General features: G+C 43.4%; 1 protein-coding gene and 1 long non-coding RNA gene across 2 annotated transcripts in view; one reads left to right on the top strand and one right to left on the bottom strand.

Moving 5' to 3' along the window:
• The window catches only part of MGAT5B (alpha-1,6-mannosylglycoprotein 6-beta-N-acetylglucosaminyltransferase B), a 180,437-nt gene that overhangs the window by 88,025 nt on the left and 77,809 nt on the right, over positions 1–14,603 (top strand). Inside the window, exon 4 of the mRNA XM_081185361.1 lies at positions 9,495–9,607. Within this exon, the coding sequence (XP_081041487.1) occupies positions 9,495–9,607 (113 nt within the window). The remainder of the gene's footprint in view (positions 1–9,494; positions 9,608–14,603) is intronic.
• On the bottom strand, positions 7,004–11,428 carry LOC308582414. The gene is made up of 2 exons (XR_014005673.1): positions 11,197–11,428; positions 7,004–9,594 (listed from the first exon to the last, which is right to left on the bottom strand). It is a non-coding gene; the product is annotated as an uncharacterized lncRNA (long non-coding RNA).

Below are 14,603 nucleotides of genomic sequence, written 5' to 3'. Positions count from 1 at the left end.
GTAAGAGGCAATAAAGATACAGCATCCGGTAAAGAGATAAACATGCTATAACTAAGCCAGAGTGGCAAAATTGGAGACAAGAGACAAAGCAGGGGGAATGGGGAATTAAATTAATGTGCGCACTTTTTTAAAAAAAGATATATAAAAAAGAGTCAACTCCCAGTCACCTCGTACTGAAAATGAGCTGCCTTGGGGAAAGATATATCTTACAGGGAGTTTTTGAAGGATGATAAATACTGTAGTCAGTCTATTATAAACTGCAGTGTGAGCTGAATCTTAATCAAGACACAGAAATATAAATCTAAAAATAATAAAGGGAAAATCAATATTGATGCTCAGGAATAAAAGTACTATATTTTTGTTAGTAAACGTTTTTAAGGTCCCAGGGAAAAAATTATTTGAGAGAACCTACAGTAATTTACTTTAATTTCAATAGCTGGCAAGCTCCCAGAACGTTTGGGTGGAATTTATACCATTGCCACAAAACAAGCTTATATATAAACAAACAGCATTTATTACTTCACTGCTGGTAGCCTACCGAGGCACCAGAAAAATGTGCTAGCAGACTGGGAATGCACCAATGGCAGCATTTCTGTGAACTCTACTTAATACCATGGTATCATTTGATTATTAGGAAAACACAGTACAACCTACAGACAGGGACTGTATAGTTATAAATCTCTCTCTCTCTCTCTCTCTCTCTCTCTCTCTCTCTCTCTCTCTCACACACACACACACACACACACACATTACATTAATAATAATAATTTATTCTTTTTCCAATAAAAGATTCCCAAAGCCGCTTACAAAGACGTAAAATACAAAAATGCCATAAAAACAAACAGAGAACAATGAACAATAATCTCAGGGTCATTGGTTTGGGACTAGATGACCTGTGGCATCCCTTTCAGCTCTATGATTTTATACATAGTGCCAAAAGTGTTCCTCCACCAACAGCACAACAAGGAGGCTTTTCCACTAGGGCTACTGGGACACAGCCCTCCCAATAAGAATGTTAGGCAATTTTTAACCACCCATCCCAAAAAACCCCACCCTCAAAGACACATACTCTTTCCTGTCCCTCACACATTTTACACTTCCGTGAACTGAAAGAGGCTTGTAGAGACATTTCTGTCAAACCCTGGTTCTCTGGCCAATCAGCTCTTTACAGATCTGTAGAGAAGCGCTTAAAAGCAGCCACTCTTAATATTCCAAAGTCTGCTGAGAGACTTATGGGGAGGGATTTCTTTGCCGTAGTCATACTCTTGGATTAAGTGAGTGACTTAATTTCTATATGAGATGTATGGAGTGAAAATCATGTCAGAAAATCACACTTGGTCCCTCTTATAGGAAAGCTCTTTCCCGGTTATCTCCCTCTTCTATCTCTGACCACTCTTCATCATCCCACCACCAATCTCCTGGCTCTGAGTTTTCTTCCCTTGAGGGTTCCCCAGCTGGTTCTTTCCACCATTCCTCTATGCCCAACTGGTCCATGGCATCAGGTTTCCCCATCTTCGTTCAGCTGACCAGTTTTGTTTTGAAGGGGAAATGGCTGGGACAGCCACATTTCCCACCGCCACCACATGAACAGAAATTTGCCCTGAAGTGTGCTCATTTTAAAATGTGTTTATCATGACATGTAGCTTGGCCCTTGGTATAAGATCAGGTTAAATTCCAACAAGCATGTATGTCCCCTGTCTACATTGGCCCCCTTATCTGCTCCCCCCATCTGCCCCCCCATTAAACAATTTGAAAGGGGTGAATAGGTTCTGAAATTGAAACTCGCTCTAAATTGTGTTCAGTCATTTGTCTTAAAATATCACTTTTCGATAGTTATGTGACAAAGATGCAAAGAAGCATGACAGAGACTATCTATGCCATTATCTTACTCCGATATAGCTTACGGGAGTGTAATATTCCATGAGCCTTCTTGGGCTCAAACTCTGAAGTCTGTTTCCACAGAAACATCCATAGCACATTTCACAGAAATTCTTGCGGAACAGCTAATGTGACACAACGTCCTCATTTGGAAGAAATGAAAGGAGCATTTGAGAGTGCGATAGCCAAACACTCATTTCTAAGTTAATACTTTTTGATAAAAGAGCAGCTGACAGTTAATGGAACTGGTAAAAACTCTCTGTGAGTAATAGACCCAATTGCCATCTGTAGTAAAATGCAGCCTTTTATTTGAGCTGTGGCAATTTTGTACCAGCTGGGAATCTTGACCATTAGGCCTCATTAGAAGTATAGCCCATTTTCCAGCTAAAAAGCCCCCCCAGAAGCCAATTCTGATTTCATCTGAATTAGCACTGATCATCAGAATACTAATAGGAAAGTTCATCTCCACTTAACTAGCTTGTTCAAGTGGCTTGCAGCGGAATACAAAGTCCTCATAATTTTCAAGAGATTATCCAAGAATGGAAGAGAAAAACAAAACAAATAGAAGACTGAACTGCAATAAGATTGGAGGCCTCTGGTGGCCCCACTGCAAGAAGTGTGGCGCTTCTGGTGGCCAGCTGCTCTACACAGCAGCTTATTCTTGCAGATGTTTGACTGGCCTCTTTTTCCTATAGCTGTCCAAATCCCTCAAAGCCAAACATTTAGCACTGTGCCTATGAAAGAAAAGGAACATGTTTCAAATAGGCATGTGAGCAGTGGGGTTTTTGGAGTGTACAGAATAATCCTAACAAGGGGCTGAGGAGAGATGCAGAAAGGCAGATTCACCGTCACATTCAGGGCCCTGTCAGCTCAATCTGGCCAGAAGGTGGGGGGGCGGGTTTATTTGGGTGGTTTCCACTATATTCCTGCTGTGGAATCACTCCCCCTGCCCACACACCTGGTTCAGAAGCTGTCAGCACCCTGCAGCATTCTGTTTTGGGGGCTTTCGGCTGATTAGTGCTAGTGTTTGTTTATTACCCACCTGCGTAAAAATGAACAAATCGGCCCCACTCCTCTTTGCTTGCAGAAGGTGACAGAGAGGTATGCCATTGCACACACCTTCAACATGGAAGGGGGGGATACAATTGCTGCCTTACTCTCAAGTAGGCATGCATACCCTCCAACATTTCTCCGATGAAAATAGGGACATCCCATTCCATAATGAAAATTTTACAATATATACCCCACACACCTTACTGGGTTGTCCCAGCCACTCTGGGCAGCTTCCAACACATATAAAAACATAATAAAACAGTAAACATTTTTTTAAAAAATCACTATACAGGATTGCCTTCAGATGGCTCGGGGGTCAGATATGCAGCTTTAGAATGAGCAGGGCTTTCACACTAAAGAGCTTGGGGTTGTTGTTTCACATGGCCCTTTTCTTGGGCCATGTTGTGCAGCATCCCATGCTATTTGAATTTGTTTCTTAACTGATGGACTGGCAGGATGTTAATAATACTAATAATTTACAGCAAAACCCTCTACATATCTCAGCTTTAAATCCCTTTGGGTTTGATGGGGCTAACACCCAGGCAAATGGGCAAAGAACTGCATCTTTAAATGCTTGCCAGATATAATTTACACCTTTCATAATCTTCCCTTGGAACAGCTCTAATATCCCAGTGGAGTCTTGCCCCATGATTTTAAATAGATTGGTGTCTTTTTTTAAAAAGTTCAGGATATGTAGTCGTCCCCCCCCTCCCCTTGGTAGCACGAGGGGCCAATGCTGGGAGTCATAAACCATATTGAAGGGGGGGGGGAGAATGTGGATTGGTTACTGCAAGAGTGTGGCCTTTAAATCAAGAGCTGGAGCCAGGAAGGTTCATAAAACCAGAAGCAGGATTTTTTTTTTTAGCCTTGAGAATTGAGGTACTTTAAATTCCAGCCTTCAGGTTCAGTGATCTGTTCAAGAACAAACATAACGGTTAAATAGAAGGGACCTGAAATCAGGACACATTTTCCTGCTGAGTTAACCCAGGACAGCCCTCCTAAAGTTTTGCTCATTTGTAATGACATTTTCCTGTATTTTAACATTCCAGGAATAGAAAAGGCTTACAATCATAATGCTGCGGGAGACAGGATCTGCTGCAATATTCACCTTCAGATACACCAATAGGAGTAGCAAAAGTAATACATTTTAATAGAAAATCTCAACAACATAACCTTGATTTCATTCTAATTGCCCTGTTGACCTGTTTCTCATGTATCAGGCTTCCCCAGCCTCGTACCCCAAATTGGACTACAGTTCTTGCCAGCCCCAGCCAGTGTGGCCATGGATCAGGAATGGTGGGAACTGTAGCCAAGAACATCTGGAGGTGATCACTTTGAGGAAGGCTGTCATGCATCTGGTCTAAGGTCTTCCCCTTGCTAAACAAATGTAGATCAAGTTCAGTCCCAGCGTTTTACCCACTACAGCTCACTGCATCCCATATGCCAGGTATGAGGAGCCATTGGCCTTCCAGGTTCAACTTCCAACCATCCCTTTGAGTCCTTTACAGCAACTCTCTCCTTCTCACTAAGAGTGTTTTGCGCATTACACTTCAGCAGGCCCAGAATTGATACTGAAGGTATGGTCAACAGGGAGCTTTAGCTGACCCTGGTTCTCTAAACTTTAGAGAACACTACTTTTGATTGACACTACTTGAGTTACCCTGCATAATGGCCTGTGTTGGCAATGCTGAGGACTGTTGTTTGTTTGAAGAACTGTCAGAGAACAGGTCTCTTTTTCAAGTTTAGTTTTAGGAGAGGGGCCCATAATAAGAGAATGCAGGGGCCCAGAAATTGCCTATCAACAGCAAACGGAGCTCACAGTCTTCCCCATTGTGGTGAGATGTATTGAATTATTATTTAAAATATAAAACTTACACACACACACACACACACACACACACACACACCAGATATACCTTTTTGGTGATGCATCCATGGTCACCCTGGCCTGGCAAAATTCAGCATTTGACACTGCATCAGAAAAGGCAAAGGAAAAGTGCAAATTTCCTATTATTTTCATTGAGGTCTCATAAGCAACCTAAGCACACACTTGGATCACACGTTTGGAATCACAACTATGCTTTCTAAAAAAATGCATCTGCCACATGGGAGATGGCCTGAAACATTTCTGAATGCAACTCAGCTCCTTCTGCACTCAAGACAGCTGCGATGAACATATCAGTTGAAGCGCAAGGGCTGCAGAGTAATAGAGTTTTGAATTGCATTGTTGCCCCGCCCCAACGCTTTAGATTTTACAGATAATAAGTGCAAGCCATTCAGTTGTCTTTGTCTTCTTTGTTCCTGAGAACAAAATGGACCCACTGCTCTGCCTTCAGTAATGCAGCACTGGAGAAAGGAGAAGAGTAGCCTGCAGCTTCTGCTCCTGGGTGTAAGATGGACTCCATTATTACTAATAATTTAGCACACAACACAATCCACAAAGTGCTTTGCAATTGCTCAGCACTTTCCCCGTCAAAGCCGCTCTCTGAAGTAGCCAATTACTGGCCCTGCTTCCACAAATGGAGGAGCGAAAAACTGAGAGGTAGCTATTTGCCCAGGGAAACAATAGTTGAGTTGTTGTGGTTTCTTTAAAATCCTTATTTCCATAGTGCAAGGCTGGCATTTTAGACACCGGACCACACTGGCTCCTTATACTTACTCTGACGATAACAAGCATAACTTCGAGCCCATCCACCTCCATCCACACCACTGCACTAACCTTTCCCTGATGTGTTATGTGTGATTTATGCAGGACCCCATTCTGTCCACAAGCATAAGACTTTGATTTTAATGAGGTGCTCTGTAGAAAGGAGATGGCCAGCCTTTCAGCATTCGAGCCGATTTACCTTTGGGAGTTGTGCAGGTGCAGGTGGTGCTTTTCAGGTCCCTACAGCACAAGCTTTGCATCAAAATTCCCACACCTGCACAATTGTTAATGGTACAGGGACCCTAAAGTTTACAGTCTGGCTATCTTGCTATAGAAGATGAGTCTTCTTCCTGGTGGCCTAAGCATTTCTAATGCAAAAAGGCTCATGCAACAGAAGTCTTTCCCTTTAATGATCGACTCGTTCAGCCCATTCTTTAATCCAAAGGAACTGCATAGCATGCATGTAGCAAAAGCAACATACTGAAACGCTTTGGTGAATTAGAACGATGGACAGGCAGAAAAGTCTTTCCAGCAGGAAAGCTGCAGGCAGAACTGAGATTGGGAAGAAATTTGATTCAGATTGCACATAAAAGCAAACCTACCTAATTCGCCCTTTCTGGAATGGTACCAGAACCAAAACACAGCCATTCTTTGAAATTCACATTTCTCCAAAGGGTTGAAAATGTGAGTCCTATTTCTGGGCTGGTAAAGAATGGAGCTGTTAAGCACTTTATTGAATTTTTAAGAAAGCCCTACAGCTCACATATGCATTGCTGAATAGGCTCCATCCCATCATTTCAGAATGACTGACAGTGCAGCCCTATGTGCGTCTACTCAGAACTAAGTCCATTTGAGTCCAGTGGGACTCCTAGAGCTGAAGCCTTAATTATACAAATTAACAATTATCTTAATTATTCTCCTCCTTCCCAGAGTTGCGGCCATCATAGAGCAGCAGCTAGCTGTTGTTATCTGAGATTACACGAGTAAAAAAAATATGGTTGGTTTCTTGACGGTTAGAACATCTTCTTTGTGGCGATTGCTCAGTCATTACATTTGCCAAGATCGGTGTGCTATTTATTCAAAGATTAGATCTACTCTGGCAACACTGAAATGCAGAGCAGAAATGTCACCTGGCTGCTCTTTAATTATGAAGGAAGCATCCACCCCCTATTCACCCGCTGAGAATGATAGATGCTGTTAAGTTCTCAAAGTATTCTTTTGTGCTGTTTAAACACTAAAAAGGCCTGTGCCACCTGAAAAGACCAACAAATATATTGCAGCCTGAGTTTTGTCAGCCAAAGCCACTTTAGCAGAGGCAATAATAATAATACTTCTCTTTTTGTAAGTGAAGCCAAGAGACCGAGTAATGCAAGGGACAGCAGAAGGAGGTGAACTGAGCACAAATGAATGCAAGACTCAGCGAAACCATAAGATTGTGTTTATTGTGACCGACTCCCAACCGGTTGTGCTTGTAAGCCTCTGAAGAGGCCAACTGCATGCTGTACAAAGCCAACCAAGATCTCTAAACCTGCTAAAGGACATCTTGGATATAATACAAGCTCTAGAAATGAGGTTTCTGCTTTCCATCTCCCACTCTGCTCTTTGGTGCTTTTCTTTTTTAAATCTGGATTTATTTTCAGGTGGAATGAAGGAGATTTGGTAGTCTTTTTATTCATTTTTCAGCATTTTGCCTTAAGCAAGACTCCAAACTCCCAATAACCTTTGGAATGAATCAAGGACAGGCTGTTTGCTCAGGTTTCCAATAAGATACAAGTGCGACTGCTTTCTTCCCTGGGAGGTGTGAGAATCTGAATGTCATCATTGTACGAGAACAGGGATTGGGAACCTCAGGCCACAGGGGCCAATTGTAGCTTTCTGGGCCTTTCCGTCTGATCGTTGGAACTCTCCTCATCCTATACCCCATACTCAGCCCCACACCCTCTCCTGAGGCCACATCCTTGATGGGTTCTCCTTTGCCCCCTCCCCGCCTGCTTTTGCCTGGCTGGAATATGTCCTTGAACTCAGATAATGCTTCATGCTTGCCTGGCTGTTGGAACTAGCCTACTGTACAAAGGTAACATTGACACCAATCGCTCCACCCACTGTTCGCCTCTGGCCTCGCCCACTACTGGCATGTGTGACCCCCGAAAGGTTGCCCAGATAGCAATGTGACCCACAGCCTCATAAATGTTTCCATATCCCTGCAGTAGAATGAGGTAGTGGAAGCTAAGCTGGCCCCTTCTTTATAGCAATGGATCTTTGCCAGTTGATTATACCAGTAGTGGATCTGTCCAAGCTTCCTTTATGCAGATGCCTTTCGTTACTGCCGCAAATGGTTGTGGGTTGTTGTTTTTTGGCAGTTTAAAAACTTGGCAGGTGTAATTTCACTCCTTAGTTTATATTCCTAAAATGACTAAGAATCTCTTGGCAAGGTAATGTCCTTGGAAGTTAAAGTAAGGTTGGTGTTTTTTAATTACAAAAAAAATGATAATGCAAGAGCTTCAGTTCCCAGACAGAAGACATGCCTACACTAGTTGCCTTTTACAGCTGAGCTTTATATACGTGGCATCTGTAATGCCCATCCGACCTGCTGAATCTACGCTGTAAGAAAAAGCTTCAATTTCAGAGAGAGTCAACTCTCCTTAGCCGTTCTTGGGGGATGGGGGTGGTGGCAAGTGGGGCCATTTCATACATTACAGATGCAAACAGGGGTTTTAGTTATTTAAATATCATCATCATCATCATCACCACCACCACCACTTTTTTATTAATTGCCTTCTAAACAATCTCAAACCGATTTACTACTACTACTACTATTGCTACTACTACTAATTTATTATTTATATCCCACCCATCTGGCTGGGTTTCCCCAGCCACTCTGGGCGGCTTCCAATAGAGTGTTAAAAACAATACAGCATTAAATATTAAAAACTTCCCTAAACAGGGCTGCCTTCAGATGTCTTTTAAAAATAAGATAGCTGCTTATTTCCTTCAAATCTGATGGGAGGGCATTCCACAGGGCAGGTGCCACTACTGAGAAGGCCCTCTATCTGGTTCCCTGTAACCTCACTTCTTGCAATGAGGGAACCGCCAGAAGGCCCTCGGTGCTGGATCTCAGTGTCCGGGCTGAATGATGGGGGTGGAGACGCTCCTTCAGGTATACAGGACCGAGGCCGTTTAGGGCTTTAAAGGTCCTAATTGAAAACTGTTAAAAACACCAAAAACAAACAAACCTGTATTTAAAACAAAACCCTACCAAGTGGACACTCATGGAAAAGACCCACTGGGAAAGTCTGTAGGAACAAAAATGTCTCCACATGTTTCTGGAAAGGGCAGGTAGTGGGTGCCTGTCATAGTTTGACAGGAATGCTATTCCATAGATCAGGGGCAGCCACACTGAAAGCTCTGCTCTAAGTTACTGTGCAGCAAGCTTCTGAGATCTTTGGTACTTGCAAGAGAAACATTCCCACAGACCACAGCAATCTACTGGGTGTATAAGGGCCTCCAATAGAGCCCCCTCAATGGAGCTTCAAAGATGATAACACATCACACAACAGCCCTTATAGAAGATCAGATCAGATCAGATTCCAGAAAGGGGGCACGTGTGTGTGTGTGTGTGTGTGTGTGTGTGTGTCTGTGTGTGTGTTTCAGTCTTTGCCTTTGGCACAGTTCTGCTGTTCCCTCAGTTTAAGGCTCTTGTTGCAAATGCTTTGAGGAAGTGCTGTGGGAGTTTTTGTCCATCATTCTCTCCCATGACATCCCTCTGGCTGCCAGAATGGCTGTCTTTGGCGATTGGCGCTGCAATTTCAAAGCACTGTTGTTTTGGGACAGAGGGACCTCTTCCTTCTTTCTGACAAGTCTGGATGCCTGACAAGAATGAATCAAAGTTTATATCTCTTTTTCACTTATTCTTCAGGTACCATCCAGCAGTTGGCTTGATGGAGAGGATCCAGGCGATTGCTCAGAACGTCTCGGACATTGCAATGAAGGTGGATCAGATTCTTCGCAACAGCCTCCTAAACGGAAAATGTAAGAAAACCAGCAGGCTCACCAAAAAGGATGATCTGAGAGTGTGACATCTGCTTATATATTTTTATCGAAATGTTACTGGGTACCATTGTATGCACACGCTCACATACATGTGTACAAGTTACAGTTTGTTTCACTTAGACTAGGGGGAATTAGCAATCTGGCAAGAAACCAGGGCTTAGAATCGAGGAATATTTGATTTATTACAAGAGAGAGAAATATTGATCGCTATGCAGGCCATTACATTCAATTGGACTAGCAATGTGTGGGTTAACCTTCCCACTGGAGTGGTACCTATTTATCTACTTGCACTTTGATGTGCTTTCAAACTGCTAGGTTGGCAGGAGCAGGGATCAAGCAACGGGAGCTCACCCCATCACAGGGATTTGAACTGCCGACCTTCTGATCAGCAAGTCCTAGGCTCTGTGGTTTATCCCACACCAAATCCAGTGAAGGAAAGGGCAATAGAAGTCAAGCAGACATGCAGTGAAGTTAGCCAGTTTGGCGCTGGAGGTTAGAATCAAACAGGGTTGGCTGGGAGCAGCCTGGGTCTTGGCAGAATGAGGACAATAGAAATATAGAAGTAAGAGCTGGAAAAGAAAAATAGAGTGTGGATAGTGTATGAGAAGAGAGGGAGGGAGGGAGAGGAAAAGGTTTCTTTGGTGGGAGATGCTTGTGGAACTACTTGGGTGGTCAGTTGTGGGAAGCGGGGGGCTAGCAGAGCAGTACAAGGTTTCCCCAAGCAGAGGCTGCATGTTCCTTTAGGTCCCTAACTAAACATATGGCATAATCGCAGAAATGGAAATGAGATGTGGGACACTGGGAAGGAGGTGATAGGAAGAGGAGTGAAACTGATGTAGGGATGGGGCAATTTGAAGTGGAACAGTCTAGTCCAGGCATAGGCAAACTAAGCCCTCCAGATGTTTTGGGACTACAACTCCCATCATCCTTGACCACTGGTCCTGTTAGCTAGGGGTGATGGGAGTTGTATTCCCAAAACATCTGGAGGGTAGAGTTTGCCTGTGTCTGGTCAATGAGAAGACCCACAAGGACTAGAAGACTAGAAGACCAGCCCAAGGACTGGAAATGCAAATTCTTACAGGTTCTGAAAGAGTTTATCTAGAACAAAGGGGCAGAGAACTGATCTAGAGAAGAGTACTTAGAGAAAATCCAAAAGTTTGTATCAGTTGGATTCAAGCCTCCTACTACAAGGAGTGAAGGCAAAGGTATGTGGAGTGCAAATGGAGTAGTGGGTATAGATACCTGCTGCAGGATCCTGAGTTATGCCAATGCATGCTAATGTTTCTCCTGGTGTATTTAGGCATGCAGCGTCCTTTATTACGGCAGCCCTACTGTCCAACCAGTAAGCTGTGGCTCTTTCCACAATGCAATTGCAGGTCAGTGAAAGAAGCCAAAACAAAATCAAACCCAACTGGAAAGTACAAAACATCAAGTTGGGATGAACAAAATGCAGAGCTTGAAGTTATGCAAACACTTAATCCATAAAACACATCGTATAACCACACAGATTAAAAGCAACAACCTATAAGCCACTCCAAAATAAATCCGCACAATAATCGGCTACATACCTGCCAGGTGGGGGATTATCAAGAGGACAAGAAGGATGCTTCCACTGAGCCATCTGGCAGCAAAATGAATAATCGCTCAACACTGGAAAGTCTGCCCTTCTCCAGGCACAGAAAATGGGGTGAAAGACCACCTGTAACTAGCAGCCCATGGGAAACTTCTACTCTGTGAACTAGATAAAAAGCCAAGCTTCCCAGGGATTTGGAGTGTATTTTTGGAACTCGTCCCTGAGTAATACCCACAACTGGAAGCAGTGGGAGGCATGTTGCAGTGATGGAAACTTCCATAACTTAATAGATCTTAATCTGTGACAAGAGCAGACACACATTTATCCTAACCCTTATCTTCTTATCTGAGCATGCAATCATGAGCACCATATAACATGCTAACTCACTGAATGTCAGAGATGAAAATGCTGTAGCTGGAAGAGAAAAAAAAAAGAGGAATAAGATTGGGGGAAGGGAAGCTGGGAGAGGGAAGGGTGAGTCGGGGACTGTACAGTGGTACCTCGGGTTAAGTACTTAATTCGTTCCGGAGGTCCGTTCTTAACCTGAAACTGTTCTTAACCTGAAGCACCACTTTAGCTAATGGGGCCTCCTGCTGCTGCTGCGCCGCCAGAGCACAATTTCTATTCTCATCCTGAAGCAAAGTTCTTAACCTGAAGCACTATTTCTGGGTTAGCGGAGTCTGTAACCTGAAGCGTATGTAACCTGAAGCGTATGTAACCTGAGGTACCACTGCACTGTTCTATTGCAATAATGTGAAAACCCCAATGAACTATGGATAACAAATGCAATTCTCTCTCTCCTTCTCTCTCTCTCTCTCTCTCTCTCTCTCTCTCTCTCTCTCTCTCCACACACACACACACACACACACACACACACACACCAGCATATAAAACAAACAACCACTGGTGGCCTTCTTAGGGTAATCAGTATGAGTAACTTCCTTCATAACATGTATTCATGTATAACCGATAACCATATGCATTTGACTGTTTCTGTCTTCCTCAGCGGTCCATTGTAATTTTAATAGTACCAATAACTCTTCCATAACCCCTGGGGTACATATAAGTGTAAACCAAACCTTTCAGTCATACTCCTTGTTAGCCTTTAGGTAAATTTTTGTTTGCGGTGCTATCTTTTTTGCAGAGGAAATTGGCATGTGAGCATACAGTATAAATAAGCCTCTTAATGTGTGGTCTGCTTTGCCCTGGTAAAGAATACTATACAGTATTCAGTATTAAGTGGACACACCACTGATTGCTTAGTGATCCACGGTATTTGGCAAATTGGCCTGAAAAGCATGATGACATTTCTTTCAAAACAAATGTGCAGGATGTGAATTGGGACTAAAGATAGATACCTTTATCCTTGGGACATCACAGGAAGCCAGCTGTGCAGATTGCACAGGCTGGCCTCATCCACTGCTGTTCTCAATCAGCTGTATGGATGTGAAACATGACATGTGTCTGTACCATAGGGATCAGAGGCAGCCCAGTGGATTCAGGGCAATTTGCACATGACCTCAGAATCTTTTCCTTTCATCCTCAGCCTGCTTCTAACATCCTTTATTCTGATGTGTCTGAAATTGAGAACAGAAATGGACAAAGCCATTTGGCTCCACCCTGGAAAAGTTGGGCAGGACTGAAGTTGAAATTCTATCCATCAAATCTGTCATTTCTGTGAGCAGGGCTCCTTCTAGAATGGGAGCTTTGTGCACACTTTAAAGGACATTTGAAACATATTCTTTCCCCTTCAAAGAATTCATGTGTGTGTGTGTGTGTGTGTGTGTGTGTGTGTGTGTTTATTAAGGTTTTTTGTGTTACAAAGCAAACAGATGAGCCGAGAGAGGTACATATATTGTCTCCACTTTCAATTATGCTAGGCAATAGAATGAAAGAACAATACCCACCATCCCTCTCTCCCGTCTCCGCCCATCTCCTCGCCCCTAACTGCAAGATGTCTATGACAAAATGTCTCTCACCAAACATAAACAATCTTGTCATTGTAGTTAAGCCCTCACAGAGTTATGGTTCCCAAAAACTTTATGACTTAATCTACAGTGCCCAGAGTTCTTTGGGGGGGGGCTACATGTGCTTCAAATGTGCTTTAAAGGTATAGTATGTATGCAGCCTCAGAAGGTTTGTCAGTCTCTGATTGATTGCCCTTGATATATGCTACACCCGGCAAAAGGTTCCTTCACAGAGGAAGAGGCATTGTCTGGTTCTGCTCTGATCCTAACAGGAAGCTAGGGAGCATAACATGGACATAAAAGGGTTAAATATCCCCTGCCCCTCATCTAAACAGATTAGCTGATCATGTGTCAAAATTTACATGGCCCAGTCCTCTGCTTGAAAGGCTGTCAAAGTGAGGCTTTATAGTTATTTGTTTGTGGTGTTTCAGAGATGCCAGCTTTTCCAGCTTATTGCGATGTCCAGACATCACATACACGACATTGTGAGGAACCAGGGGGTGGAGCCGAACACCCTCTGAAAATTGAGGGTGCCCGGCTCCCTCAAAAATTACATTGGGGAAACTGCCTTGGCCCCTAAGAGTCAGCGCCTATGTGGTGTTTCTGCCTCAGCATTTAACCAAGAAAAAAGCAGTAGAAAGTCCCTTCCCACAGGCTCACATTCTAAGAAGACATGGAACATGAGGAAGAAGGAATGGGAGGAAGTAGGAGAAAGCAAGCTCCAGCAGAAGTCCTGCCCAGTTTAAAGAAGGGAGAACAGGGGCCTCGAAATTGCCCATCAACAGTTAATACTTTTGGTAGCACATAGGTCACCTGGCCACAGTCTCCCCCATTATGGCGAGATGTATGGTGTTTCCCTTTAAATTATAGCAATTATTTCTAAATTTTCACAAGGCCATATAAAATCAGCATATGCAAATGTAACGCAAACCTCTATCCCTTTTGTCTACCTTTCTTGGTGGTGTGTTTCCTCTTTTCTGGCAATGCCGAAATGACCAGCCTAAAATGGGTCATTGGGCTTCACTCACAGGCAGTGTTTTGAAACTTGGTGTCTTCATTTGGTATCTTCATTACATTTGTAGGTAATTGTTTGAGACCTGGTATTTGTTGTGTTTTCCAAATGCACAAGCAAACTGCACCTGACCATTCCTGCTGCTGAAAGCAAGCACCCTCAGGTACCGTGTTTGTCACATGCAGGGCTGGGAGGGTTAGGTTTCTGCCCATGTCCCTGTCTTGGTTGCATTCTCTCTAGCAGCTTTCTCTAAAAGTGCTCCCGGCCATTTATTTCCCCTCATACATCATAAGATAAACAACCGATGGTATCGTTCCACCACTGCCCCTCTCCTGCACTACAAGAAGTGAGCTGTACCTCTCCTCATCTTTCTTCCTACCACATCGTTAAAAACAGGTGAAACTGATTCATTGGGATTTGCAC

Source organism: Podarcis bocagei, assembly GCF_964188305.1.
Source record: "Podarcis bocagei genome assembly, chromosome: 2".
Lineage (NCBI taxonomy): Eukaryota > Metazoa > Chordata > Lepidosauria > Squamata > Lacertidae > Podarcis > Podarcis bocagei.
The sequence above is the reverse complement of the archived record's forward strand: the minus strand, read 5'-3'. Positions and strand labels throughout refer to the sequence as shown.